Genomic DNA, 12263 nt, shown 5'->3' on the forward strand with positions numbered 1-12263 from the left:
GACGTATGAAGCAGTGGTTGTCTTTCTCCTCAAGTTGGAACGCGTTCCGAAGTCAATAAAAAATCGATGCACATACCTTTTAGATCAGCAGTGTACACGCGAGTGAGGTGCGTGCGCCGACCCTATATAGACAAGAGCGCTTATTCATTAACTTTAATACGTTCTGCAAAAATTACTTGTCGGACTACTTGTCAATTTTGTTAAAGGAAAAAGTTGTTTATTTTATCATAAAGTATAATGTCCTGTACTCCGAATGCGGGAATTTTGGATTACCTTGTATAATTCGGTAATTGTATAATAATTCATAAATAGAGTGCCTCGTTATAGCATGATGTTTATTAGAGTTTCAATATGGTTCATTAAAGATTCAATGATAAACGTTCAGATCAAGATTCAATTTAATAATGATTCGATAAAGGTTTGATATACACAGTCTGTCCCAGATCCAATGAGACTGGTCTAAAAAAAATACAAAGCGTTTATTATTTTGATTTTTTATTCTTGTTCATTCAAAATAGTCTCCTTCTGAGTTAATATAGCGCTGGAAACGTTCAACAAATTTTTCGAAACATTTTTTATACTCATCGGCTGGAATGGCCTTTAGTATGGCGGTCGAAGTCTTTTGGATGACCGGGATGGTATCGAAATGATTTCCTTTCATCGCCAATTTCAGTTTGGGAAATAGCCAGAAGTCGCACGGAGCCAAATCAGGTGAATACGGTGGATGATCGATAACAATGATGGCTTTTTTGGTCAAGAATTCACGTACCATGATGGCTTTGTGCGATGGTGCATTATCGTGCAATCTTCCGTTTGCCCAAATCTTCGGTCAAAATTCGATAGACTGTGCTTTTCGGTATCCCAGTTTCCTCTTCGATGAGTCTCGCAGACACACAGCGGTCGCTTCGAAGAATTTCTTTGACTTTCTCGATGTTTTCTTCATTGCGAGTGGTTTTTGGCGGCGGTGCTCGGTCAAAGTCCTCACGACCGTCACGGAATCGGCCAAACCAACGGAAAACCTGTGCACGGGACATGCATTCATCCCCGTATACATTTTTTAGCGTTTCGTACGTTTCTGCACCACTTTTACCCAATTTAAAAGTTGGTTTTTCGACCGACGTACACAAAGTGACTTTACATAAAATGTCAAACCACAGTGAAATATCAACCGAATTCGCTCAAATTTTGAGGTTAAGTAGATGAAGGGTAGAACATTCACCTACCATCATTCACTCATAGATATCGCTGCGCTAAGAACTTTGATGGAACCAGTCTCATCGTATCTGGGACAGACTGTGTAGTACAATAGAAGTATAATAGTGATTCAATAAGACCCGACACCAAGCATGATTGTCTTCGCTGGAAATCTGCGAGCCGGAGTATCCTCCCACTTCATCCGTTATTCTGGGAGGGATTTTTCTAAAAGTAGCTGAACATCTTTCATCAAGAGAATCTATAATTGCTTATAAACGTCTTTGCGTGCTGATATCGAAGAGAGTTGCAGTGTAACTTCCACGCGATATATTTTGGATAATGTTAATACTGATGATATTACCAGGCGTCATAATTCGATATTAATATTTATTTAGTAATATTTAACGGAAAAATATTTCGTTGTGTTTATTAATGTTTTAGAAAACACTTTCAAGATCAACTACAAAAATGTGCAATGAAAAGTTGGACTTTTCATTCAAAAAATTGAAGGTGACCTTCACATAATCTAGACAATGCCATTCAAGATCATATTAATATTATCACATAATGCATGACTTAGAACCAGGGACCGGTAAAAAATATCGGTTCGATTCCGGTATCCAAAATACTTAGTAAGGGTTCCGGTTTCGGTTTTTTGACCATAAAAGAATCGATACGGTTCTTTAACATTTCTTACTAAAATTTTTACTTACTTTTTCTTACTAAAATTTTTATTGAATTAAAATTAACTTTCGCATTAAAAAATCTCGAAATCTTCGAGGTCGACGAAAAAATGTTTCAGACAAAAGTTTTAGGGCTGGATGGGGGACATACATCAGTGACCTTGAGGTCAAATTTCAAGGTAATTTGAAGGTCAAAGTTATTTTTTTTAATGGAAACCCATATTTTTGACTACAGAAATGAAAAGAACGGAAAATTTTACGTTCAGATATGGTACATACTTACGGTCCATAATGGCCTTGAGGGATCATTTCAAGTTCAAACAACAATTTCGTGTCGCACGCGAAATTGTCTCCAGGTTATCGCAATGATCATGAACCATGAAAGAAGGAGGGCATACTAGATGGCGACGGGACGCCGTGTGTTCGGGACCTGCATCTTATTTTCGTTCCGAAGAGAGAAAAATATTGAGAGCGCGGTAGTCGCTAGACCGGGAATCGAACTCGGGTCTTTCGCTTGCCGGGCGACTGCTCTAGACCACTGAGCTATCTGACGCTTCACGCTCACGACACTCTCCTCTCCCCAGATAACGTTGAGAGATGTCGTTTGGAAGCGACATCTCTAGTGCTATCCCGAACGCACGGCGACTACAGAGAGAGGTATTGTTTCAGACAAAAGTTGTAGAGGTCCGAGCGGATAAACTGATAACCTTGAGGTCATGTTAAAGTTAAGTTAAATTTTTTAATAGAGACGCCCGTTCTGACTGCAAAATGTAATCTACGGAAAATTTTATGTTCAGATACGTTGAGTTGTTATGGAGTGAAGTTTATTCCTAAGAGTCATTTGAAACTGTCACTGTTACTTAGAGCAGAGCTGGAGACGATCTGCACATTTCGGGCGAAATTCAAGAGGTGACACCCACCGTCCCCTTGCTACCGCTCCGCGCTTAGCGGCCGAGGCGACGATCGCGAGGCATTCAGTTCGCCTATATCCGTCGCTATATAAGAAATCAGCTGGAGCGCACCCTCGCGTCATATTATTATTAAAATTTTTTTCTCGTTTAATAATCACTTTAAAATATATGCAGCGTCTGGGGTCTGCCAAAAGTTCTGGAACGGCTAATTATTTCAAAAAATAATGATCGTTTAAAACATTGTTTGCAACAAAAGTTGCAGGGCTTAAAAAAAGTTATCAGATATTGATAATTGTTTGACCTTGGAATGATCTTGAAAAACGTTATCAAAGTCAACATAAAAGTCTTAAATGGAAACTCCAATTTTTTATTACACCGTATTTTTGCACCAATCAATTTGAACAACTTTTTCCTGAAACATTTTTTTATTTGCCTAACATTTTTTTAGATATTTGAAGATAACTTGGTAACTTTTCCAATATTTAACTTACGATATCTCGCTAACTGTTTGTCGGGATAAAAAAATGGTACTAGACTTTTCTATTCTACTTGGTCTCAAGAATATATTGTTACAATAGCGCCCTGACTTTTGTTAATTTGATGATTTTGAAATTTCGAAAGATCGATAAATTAACAAAAAATAGAGCACTATTATATCAATATATTCTTGAGATCAAATAGAATAGAAAAGTCTAGTACCATTTTTTATCTCGATAAACAGTTAGCGAGATATCGTAAGTTACTACATGGGCTGAAAAGTCTTTGGCTTAACAATGAAAAAACGATTTTTTTAATGAAAAGTGTTTTATTCCTCGACATAATCTCCATTTAGAGTAATGCACTTAGTGTAACGGTCCGCTAACATTTCGATGCTGGTCGTATAGTGCTCGGTGTCAAGTCCCTCAAAATAGGCATTTGTTTCCAACTTGACCTCCTCATTCGAGTAAAATCTTTTACCAGCGAGCCACTGCTTCAGTCGGGGAAAAAGGAAATAGTCGCTGGGGGCCAGGTCTGGAGAATACGGGGGATGCGGGACCAATTTATAGCGCAATTTCTTTAATTTATCGGTCGTATCGTGAGCCGACTGTAGCATTGTCTTGGTGAAACAAAATTTTTTTCTTTGCCAAATGTGGCCGTTTGACCTTGACCTCGTCGTCCAATCGATCCAGTAATGTACAGTAATATTCTTTATTGATAGTTTTACCATGTTCAAGATAATCAATGAATATTATGTTATGCGCATCCCAAAAAATACTGGCCAAAACCTTGCCAGCTGATTGTTGTGTCTTCGGACGCTTCGGACGGCTTTCACCAGGCAATAACCACTCCGCTGACTGCCGATTAGACTCCGGTGTGTAGTGATGGATCCATGTTTCATCTATTGTGACAAATCGACGCAAAAACTCCTTCTTATTGCGTTAAACAGGGCCAGATTTTGCTTTGAAAGTCGAACACGTTCCGCTTTTTGCTCAATTGTCAAAAAACGCGGCACCCAACGCGCACAAAGCTTTTTCATGTGTAAATATTCATGAATGATATGACCAACGCGTTCCTTTGAGATGCCTATGATGTTAGCTAGCTCACTCAATTTCATTTTACGGTCATTCAACACGATTTCACTGATTTTCTGGATGTTTTCTGGAGTAACTGCCTCATTTGGCCTTCCTGAACGTGGTGCATCATTTGCGCTCGTACGGTTACGACGAAACTCAGCAAACCAATATTTGATGGTTGAATTCGGTGGGGCAGATGTGCCGTAACATTTATCAAGCCATGCCTTTGCTTCAACAGTGTTTTTCCCATCAGGAAGCAATGTTTAATCAAAACACGAAATTCACTTTTTTCCATAGTAAAGATAAATTCAGAGGTAACGTCACTTCGAAAGCTATAACTTGTACACGAGTCAACGAAATATCATGAAATTTTTACAGCATCTAAGTTAAGGTTGGTACTCTATAGGAAATATAAGGATTTTTAGTTTGTGGCGCCATTTATATGTCAGGCCAAAGACTTTTCAGCCCATGTAGTAAATATTGAAAAAGTTACCAAGTTATCCTTAACTATCTGAAAAAATATTAGGTAAATAAAAAATGTTTCAGACAAAAGTTGTTCAAATTAATTGGTGGAAAAAGATGGTGTAATAAAAAATAGGAGTTTCCATTTAAGATTTTTATGTCGACCTTGATAACGTTTCTCAAGGTAATTCCTCAAGGTCAAACAATTGTCAACATCTGACAGTTTTTTTAAGCCCTACAACTTTTGTTTCAAACATTGTTTTAAACAATCATTATTTTTTTGGAATAATTGGCCGTTCCGGAACTTTTGGCAGATCCTGTATATATATGTATATACAGGGTGTTATAAAAGTCCGGGAAGAGCAGAATAACTCGAAAAATATGAGTCCTACAAAAAATGCGAAGTACTGGGTTTTTATGATTTTTCCTGGCTATCTGATGGTAACCTTGGATTTAACCTCGACAATGACCTTGAAGGTCATTTCAAGGTCAGGTCAATTTTTTTAAATGGGACCCCATACTTTTGACCCCAGAAATTAAAAGAGCGGAAGATTTTACGTTCGGATATGACCTTAAACACTGCCAAATTTAACCTCTGAAGGTCACATAAAGGTCTAAGCTTGTTTTAGGCTGAAAACAACGTGAATATCTTCGAAAATGCATCTGCTAGGGAGCAATGTTACGCATAAGAATAAGAATGTAGAGGTCAACGAGGGACATTCAGCCGTGACTTTGCCCTTATTCTCAAGGTCATGAGTTAAGATTATTATTAAGGTCAAACCGGACTTTTTTAGGACTGAAAATCCATACTTTTGACCTAAAAGTGTCAAGATTGAAAAATTTTACGTTCGAATATGACGTTTTCAATCTTGACCTTGTTCTTAAGGTTATGTGTCAGTCATATCGAGGTCAATTAATTTTTTTAGGCTGGAAACACATACTTTTACCTCCCCCCCATAATGTGGGGGGGGAGGTAAAAATGTGAAGAGTGAGATTTTACGTTACATACGAGGTCACTCCGATTATTGGTAATTCCTCAATATCGGGCGCCATTTTTGATCGATCATCTTGAATTTGTAAAATCCAACGTCGGATTCGATTTCAGAAACGACTTCAAAAACTCCTTAAACGAGATCCAATTTTTGTTATTCTTAAATATCGGCCGCTATCTTGAATCGGCCATCTTGAATTTGCAAAATCCGACGTCGGATTCGGTTCCCTCGTTGACCTCTACATTCTTATTCTTATGTGTAATATTGCTCCCTAGCAGGTGCATTTTCGAAGATATTCGCGTTTTCAGCCTAAAACAAGCTTAGACCTTTATGTGACCTTCAGAGGTCAAATTTGGCAGTGTTCAAGGTCATATCCGAACGTAAAATTTTCCGCTCTTTTAATTTCTGGAGTCAAAAGTATGGAGTCCCATTAAAAAATTTACCTGACCTTGAAATGACCTTCAAGGTCATTGTCAAGGTCAAATCCAAGGTCGCCGTCAGATAGCCAGGAAAAAATCATAAAAACCCAGTACTTCACATTTTTTCTAGGACTCATATTTTTCGAGTTATTCTGCTCTTCTCGGACTTTTATAACACCTTGTATATATAAATAACGCATATACAGCTGTATATAGTATATGCGCTATATATAGCTTTTTCTGAATAACAGCATGCTCGTTGGATATCGCGCGTCGTATATCGCGTATCGTGTCACACATCGCGCTAGTCTGGGAGAGCCATTAAATAGAAGATACAACTATGGTTGCGTTCATTTTGGGCACTTACGCGCTGTAAGTACTGTTATTTTATCTTTATCGCTCATTATATGCGGAAAGAAGATAGAATGATAGACTGCAACGCTTATGACGACAGCCAATTAAAAGCGTCAGTGATCCCCTTTGATGCTTTTGATCAGCTGTCGCGACAAGCATTGCGGTGTGCGCAGAGGTGCCAGAATAAGAATTAACCAATCCTAGTCGACTTTTACAAGAATAATCGAATGAGATTAGCCAATTTCTTAAGGCTTAAAGCTTATTATACCTATTGTGTTCCCGGGCTAACTGATAGTTAAATCATTTACTTGTCTTTGTTTAATTTGAAAGAAAAACAAAGACACACATATTCCAAACAGCATAAGGACGTCCTCAAGACGTCTAGAATGGGCATTGAGGACGTTATGTGCTGTCTGAGATGATTTAACTAGCAGTTAGCTATCAAGTAATTAGAACAACTAATACTAAATCATAATATAATATAAGAACCGAAATAGAGAACCGAAAAATACCGTGGACCGAAAATAATTTAACGGTACGGTTCCGATCTGATACCAAAAGCTTTGTAAAGTTTCGGTACGGTTTACGATTTCGGTTCAACAAAAAAGGCGGTTCCGGTGCGGTTTTCGGTACGGTCCGAGTCCCTGCTTAGAACACTACAACTTTTGCAGGAAAAATTTTTGAAGAACAAACATATTTTCCGAAAAAACAACTAGTACGAGCGCTCTGGAATACAACTAGTACGAGCGCTATGTCGATATAGAATATTTGATTTGAAGATGCTTAAAAATCGTTAAAAACGAAAATAACATACTAGTATATTAGTATACTAGTATACTACCGTATATTAGTATACTAGTATACTACAGTATATTAGTATACTAGTATATCATTAATTATACGTTATTAATTTAAGAATTTATTGAATATTAATATAATTTTTAATAAAATAGAAAAATTTTCTATAATATTATCATTTTTATTTCTTCTCAGCATTGAAAAACTAATATGATTTTAAAAATAGATGTAAACTATAAAAATAAAATTTTTGCCTCTCCCTATTGTTTTTGTTGTATATTTAATAATTACACAATAATTCTGATAATATATAATAACATATATTTTTTCGTATATGTATTTTAATAAAAATATATATGACCCACATAAGACACAGTATAATAAAATATTTTATATTTTTCTTCAATAAAATAAATTTTATAATTCTTTAACTTTTTAATTGCTATCGATTTGAATGCTATTGATCGATAAGTATTTGACGGAAGCACTCATGGAAATACTCAATAATAATCTATGACCATAAGTGCTCAATGATAATTATTCGCTAGATTAATGTAAAACCTAGGTACTCCATACACTTTTATCAATAATTTCAATAACCATCGTTGCACATTATTATAAAATACAATGATATATCGAGTTCACAGTTATCGGAAAACGAAATACAGTTCTTAATTGATTTTATATAAATTATAAATGACAACACGCGAAAACGTGCTCTAAACATAGTAATGACATTATTATAGTTTGGACATATATAGAAGTCTTATCGTTTCTTGTATTTGAAGGATTAAAATGCATGAAATCCGACGAACCTCATTTTTGCCTTGTTAGCATCATAAAAACAAAAATATTTTTTTTAAATGTTTTACATACGTTAATTTCTAAAATTCCTTATTTGTGAAAATATTGAAATTATACTGAACTGAAATAATACTGAAAATAATACTGAAAACAGAGTTAATAAATTTCATAAAAGCATATATTTTACTCAATATATAAAAGACGTAATTGCAAAGTTTAGCAGAGCCTGATTGCGCGGATAAAAGTTAATTCTAACAAAAATTGAAAACTATGTTTTATATAGTATTCAATTATACTTTTATGAAATACGTTCTTATAAATTTAATTATTCTTTACAACTTTTGTTGATATATACATATATACTTACGTGGAGGCAGTCGGCACCTATTGATATCGAATACGTATGGCATAGGAAAGTATCTCGGCACAAAAAGTTGTCCCGGTGCAGGAAATGACGCTAGTGGAAGAAACGGTCCTGGCGTAGGAAACGGTCTTGGAAATCTCATCATAGGCGTTGGTGCTACTAACGGCATCATCGGTCTATACAAATTCTGAAACAACAGATTTACATATATATTTTCATAATTTTCTTATAATTTTTTATATACAGGGTCTGCCAAAAGTTCCGGAATGGCTAATTATTTCAAAAAATAATGATTGCTTAAAATAATATTTGAAACAAAAGTTGTAGGGCTTAAAAAAAGCTATCAGATATTGATAATTGTTTGACCTAGGAATGATCTTGAAAAACGTTATCAAGGTCGACATAAAAATCTTCAATAGAAACTCCAATTTTTTATTATACCGTCTTTTTCTACCAATTAATTTTAATAATTTTTGTCTGAAACATTTTTTTATTTGCCTAATATTTTTTGAGATATTTAAGGATAACTTGGTAACTTTTTCAATATTTAACTTACGATATCTCGCTAACTGTTTGTCGGGAAAAAAAATATGGTACTAGACTTTTCTATTCTACTTGGTCTCAAGAATATAATAGCGCCCTGACTTTTGTTAATTTGATGATTTTTAAATTTCGAAAGATCGATAAATTAACAAAAAATAGATTATTGTACCAATATATTTTTGAGATCAAATAGAATAGAAAAGTCTAGTACTATTTTTTTATCCGCGAAATAGATAGCGAGATATCGTAAGTTAAATATTGAAAAAATTACCAATTTCTCCTTAAATATCTCAAAAAATATTTGGCAAATAAAAAAATGTTACAGACAAAAGTTGTTCAAATTAATTGGTGAAAAAAGATGGTATAATAAGAATTTCGAGTTTACATTTAAGATATTTATGTCGATCTTCATAACGTTTTTCATGGTCATTCCAAGGTGAAACAGTTACCAAGATCTGATAACTTCTTTTAAGTCCTACAACTTTTGTTTCAAACATTGTTTTAAACAATCATTATTTTTTGAAATAATGAGCAATTCCGGAACATTTGGCAAACCCTGTATTCAGTAGTAATAGTATAAGTGGAAAAATAATAGATCTATGCTTTTTAGGTCTCTAAAAAGAACGTACATATGGAATTTGCATTCCTTTTACCAATGATATAGAATTTACGTGGACAGTCAAATGGACAATCTCCCTGTCTGCTCGAAGTGGCAGACAGGAGGGGGCGTGGACTCCCCTTCCACCTAGTGCAGGTGCTGACCGGACATGGATGTTTTGGTCGGTACCTGCACCGGAACAGGAAGGAAGGAACCCACCACCCGATGCCGTCACTGCCTGGTGCTCGAGAACACGGCGCATCATACGCTGGTCACATGCGAGGCATGGGACCAGCAGCGCCGTGTCCTCGCCCGGGCGGTGGGGTGCCGAGTGGAGGACCTCTCGTTCTCGCGCATGGTCAGAGCCATGTGCGGGAGCGAGGAGGCGTGGGGAGCGGCAGTCTCCTTCTGCAAGGACGTAATGTCCCAGAAGGAGGCCGCCGAGTGGGAGCACCGTCTCAGAACCCGTCGCAGCCAAGCGACCCGAGCGACGGGAGAGGAAGCGGCGCTCCGCAGGTATAGGGAGCGGGCCCGAGGTGGCGTCAGCCGAGGAGCGACCCCCGATTCGTCGGGCCGTCTCCGTCAGCGCAGGAGAGGGGGTGGGCAAATGGCGTAAGCCCCCCCCCAGCGACGGTAATGGTAGTAAGGGGGGGACTGGTGGCCCGTTTGGGGACGGGCCCCATTCCCCCGCCTTCCTCGGCTAATGAGGGGGGCTAGGAGAGAGGGTGAGTGTCTCCTCTCTCCAGTAATGGGAACTAGAAGGCCAACCCGGCCGGGTGACCGGCCGGGGCGCCGCGCCCCCGACTCCCTTTGTGGGAGGGAGCGTGGCACTTGGGCGTGGGGCTTCGTAGAGCCCTGGAGCCGAGGTGTCGGGGAGGGAATGCAGGAGTAGTTGTTCCTCTAACTCCTCTCACTTTGACCCGATTGGTAGACACACCGGTGGGGTTTTAGCCGGTTTAAGAGTCCGGGATACCTCCCCCAAGGGACGGGGGTATCCATGAGGATTTCCCCACCGTTAACAAAAAAAAGATGGACAATCTACTCAAGAACGGTAAAATTCATAAGAATAAGATGATTGATTCGACATGAAAATGACTGCGAAAGGACTCTTGAGATAACTTATTCAGATAATTAAACCTACAGAGACAGATTTTAAATAAATTAAATTCTGCAATCAATTTTTAACAGCAAAAAGGCATCAAATTTCAGATAAAATCTGTTATATCTAACAATGTTGTATATACACATGTGTATTATATGGCAAACTTAAAAATATCTTACAAGGAAATTGTCGAAATTATCTCTCATTGATTTTAATGTTTTGAACGTGTTACAGGGCATTAAAAATGATAGACCCCTATTTTTTAACGGCATATCTTAATGTTTGGAGGTAGAAACAATTTCTCGAAAAACAGACTTTTTAATTTTTTTTAAATATTTCCTAAATTAACAAGGTATATGAAAAAATGTTTCATATTAAAGTCAAAGGTTAGAAGTTAAAAAACGGTTTATTTAAATTAAAAACAATATAAATTTTTTAATATCTTTTTCCCTTGTTACTTTCGTAAATTTTTAAATTTTTGTAAAGAGAGAAATTGAAATGCATTGAATACTAAATTCATCTATATGTAATATTTGAAGGTAGTCACAATTAAATTTTTGGAAAACGATATGATAACATCATGCTATAGATATCGCGCTGTAGATGTTGCGTTATTTTTTTCCAGTTACATTATACATAATAACTTCTTCTTGTGCATATGGTCTTACACTGCACATATGAGAACAGATTAATTCTAATGATGTAATATGCAACGTGTTACACTAATAAAGATGTGAGCATGGATAAATGTGCACATATAACAACAGTAATATACATGTTTACGACATTACAAAGTGAATTTGATCGTTTTCAATGAATTGCAAATAAAAATAAAATGCAATGAATACAAATAAAAATTTATCCGTAAGCGATGAGAGTAAATAAAGGAAAAGGTGCCGTATATTATCCGTGATTCCGTGTGCTATTATGTGCTGATGCAATGCTCTTCTTAGAAACCCTTTTATTTTTCTATTTTGAACTCTTAATTATATAAACAAATATCTAAAATTCCAGAGTTCTCCTTATTGTGACATAACTTATAAGTTTCTTTATTTTATTTCTTTTCAGTCAAAGATGCATCTTCAGGAATTTTACTTCTCCTTAACTTAAGAACATTTTATTTTAAGATACTTATCACGAGAACATCAGTCGCATGACTATTTTTTATCAGAAGTATAAAGTTTTCGAATGAATCATATGTTTTCTTCTTGCGGCAATAATTTAGTAAAAATTCTTAAAGGTTTTAATTCCACTCTAGGCTCCTCCAGATTTAAGACTTAAAACTAAGATATCTACACCTAAGGCTAAGATATCTAGACGTAAGGTTCGTCTATTAAAATAGTTGTCTCCCGGTTTCAAACTCATAAACACTTCAAATATTCATGAATTGCACTACTGTACAACGCGTATTTCTAATACGAAATTTAATAAAATATTTATACAACATAAAGTGTTAGAATGATTAATTTATTAATCTAAGTCCTTT

The 12263-nt window shown here is 36.3% G+C and overlaps 1 protein-coding gene across 1 annotated transcript in view; it reads right to left on the minus strand.

Annotated features, from left to right (window-relative positions):
• Positions 1 to 8386: 8386 nt before the first annotated feature.
• LOC105188219 (uncharacterized) overlaps positions 8387 to 12263 on the minus strand; it is a 123146-nt gene continuing 119269 nt past the window's right edge. Inside the window, exons 6-7 of the mRNA XM_025303602.1 lie at positions 8538 to 8721; positions 8387 to 8421 (exon numbers count right to left, since the gene is read on the minus strand). Of these exons, the coding sequence (XP_025159387.1) occupies positions 8387 to 8421; positions 8538 to 8721 (219 nt within the window). The remainder of the gene's footprint in view (positions 8422 to 8537; positions 8722 to 12263) is intronic.

Source organism: Harpegnathos saltator, unplaced genomic scaffold, assembly GCF_003227715.2.
Source record: "Harpegnathos saltator strain DR-91 unplaced genomic scaffold, Hsal_v8.6 scaffold557, whole genome shotgun sequence".
Taxonomy (NCBI): Eukaryota; Metazoa; Arthropoda; class Insecta; order Hymenoptera; family Formicidae; genus Harpegnathos; species Harpegnathos saltator.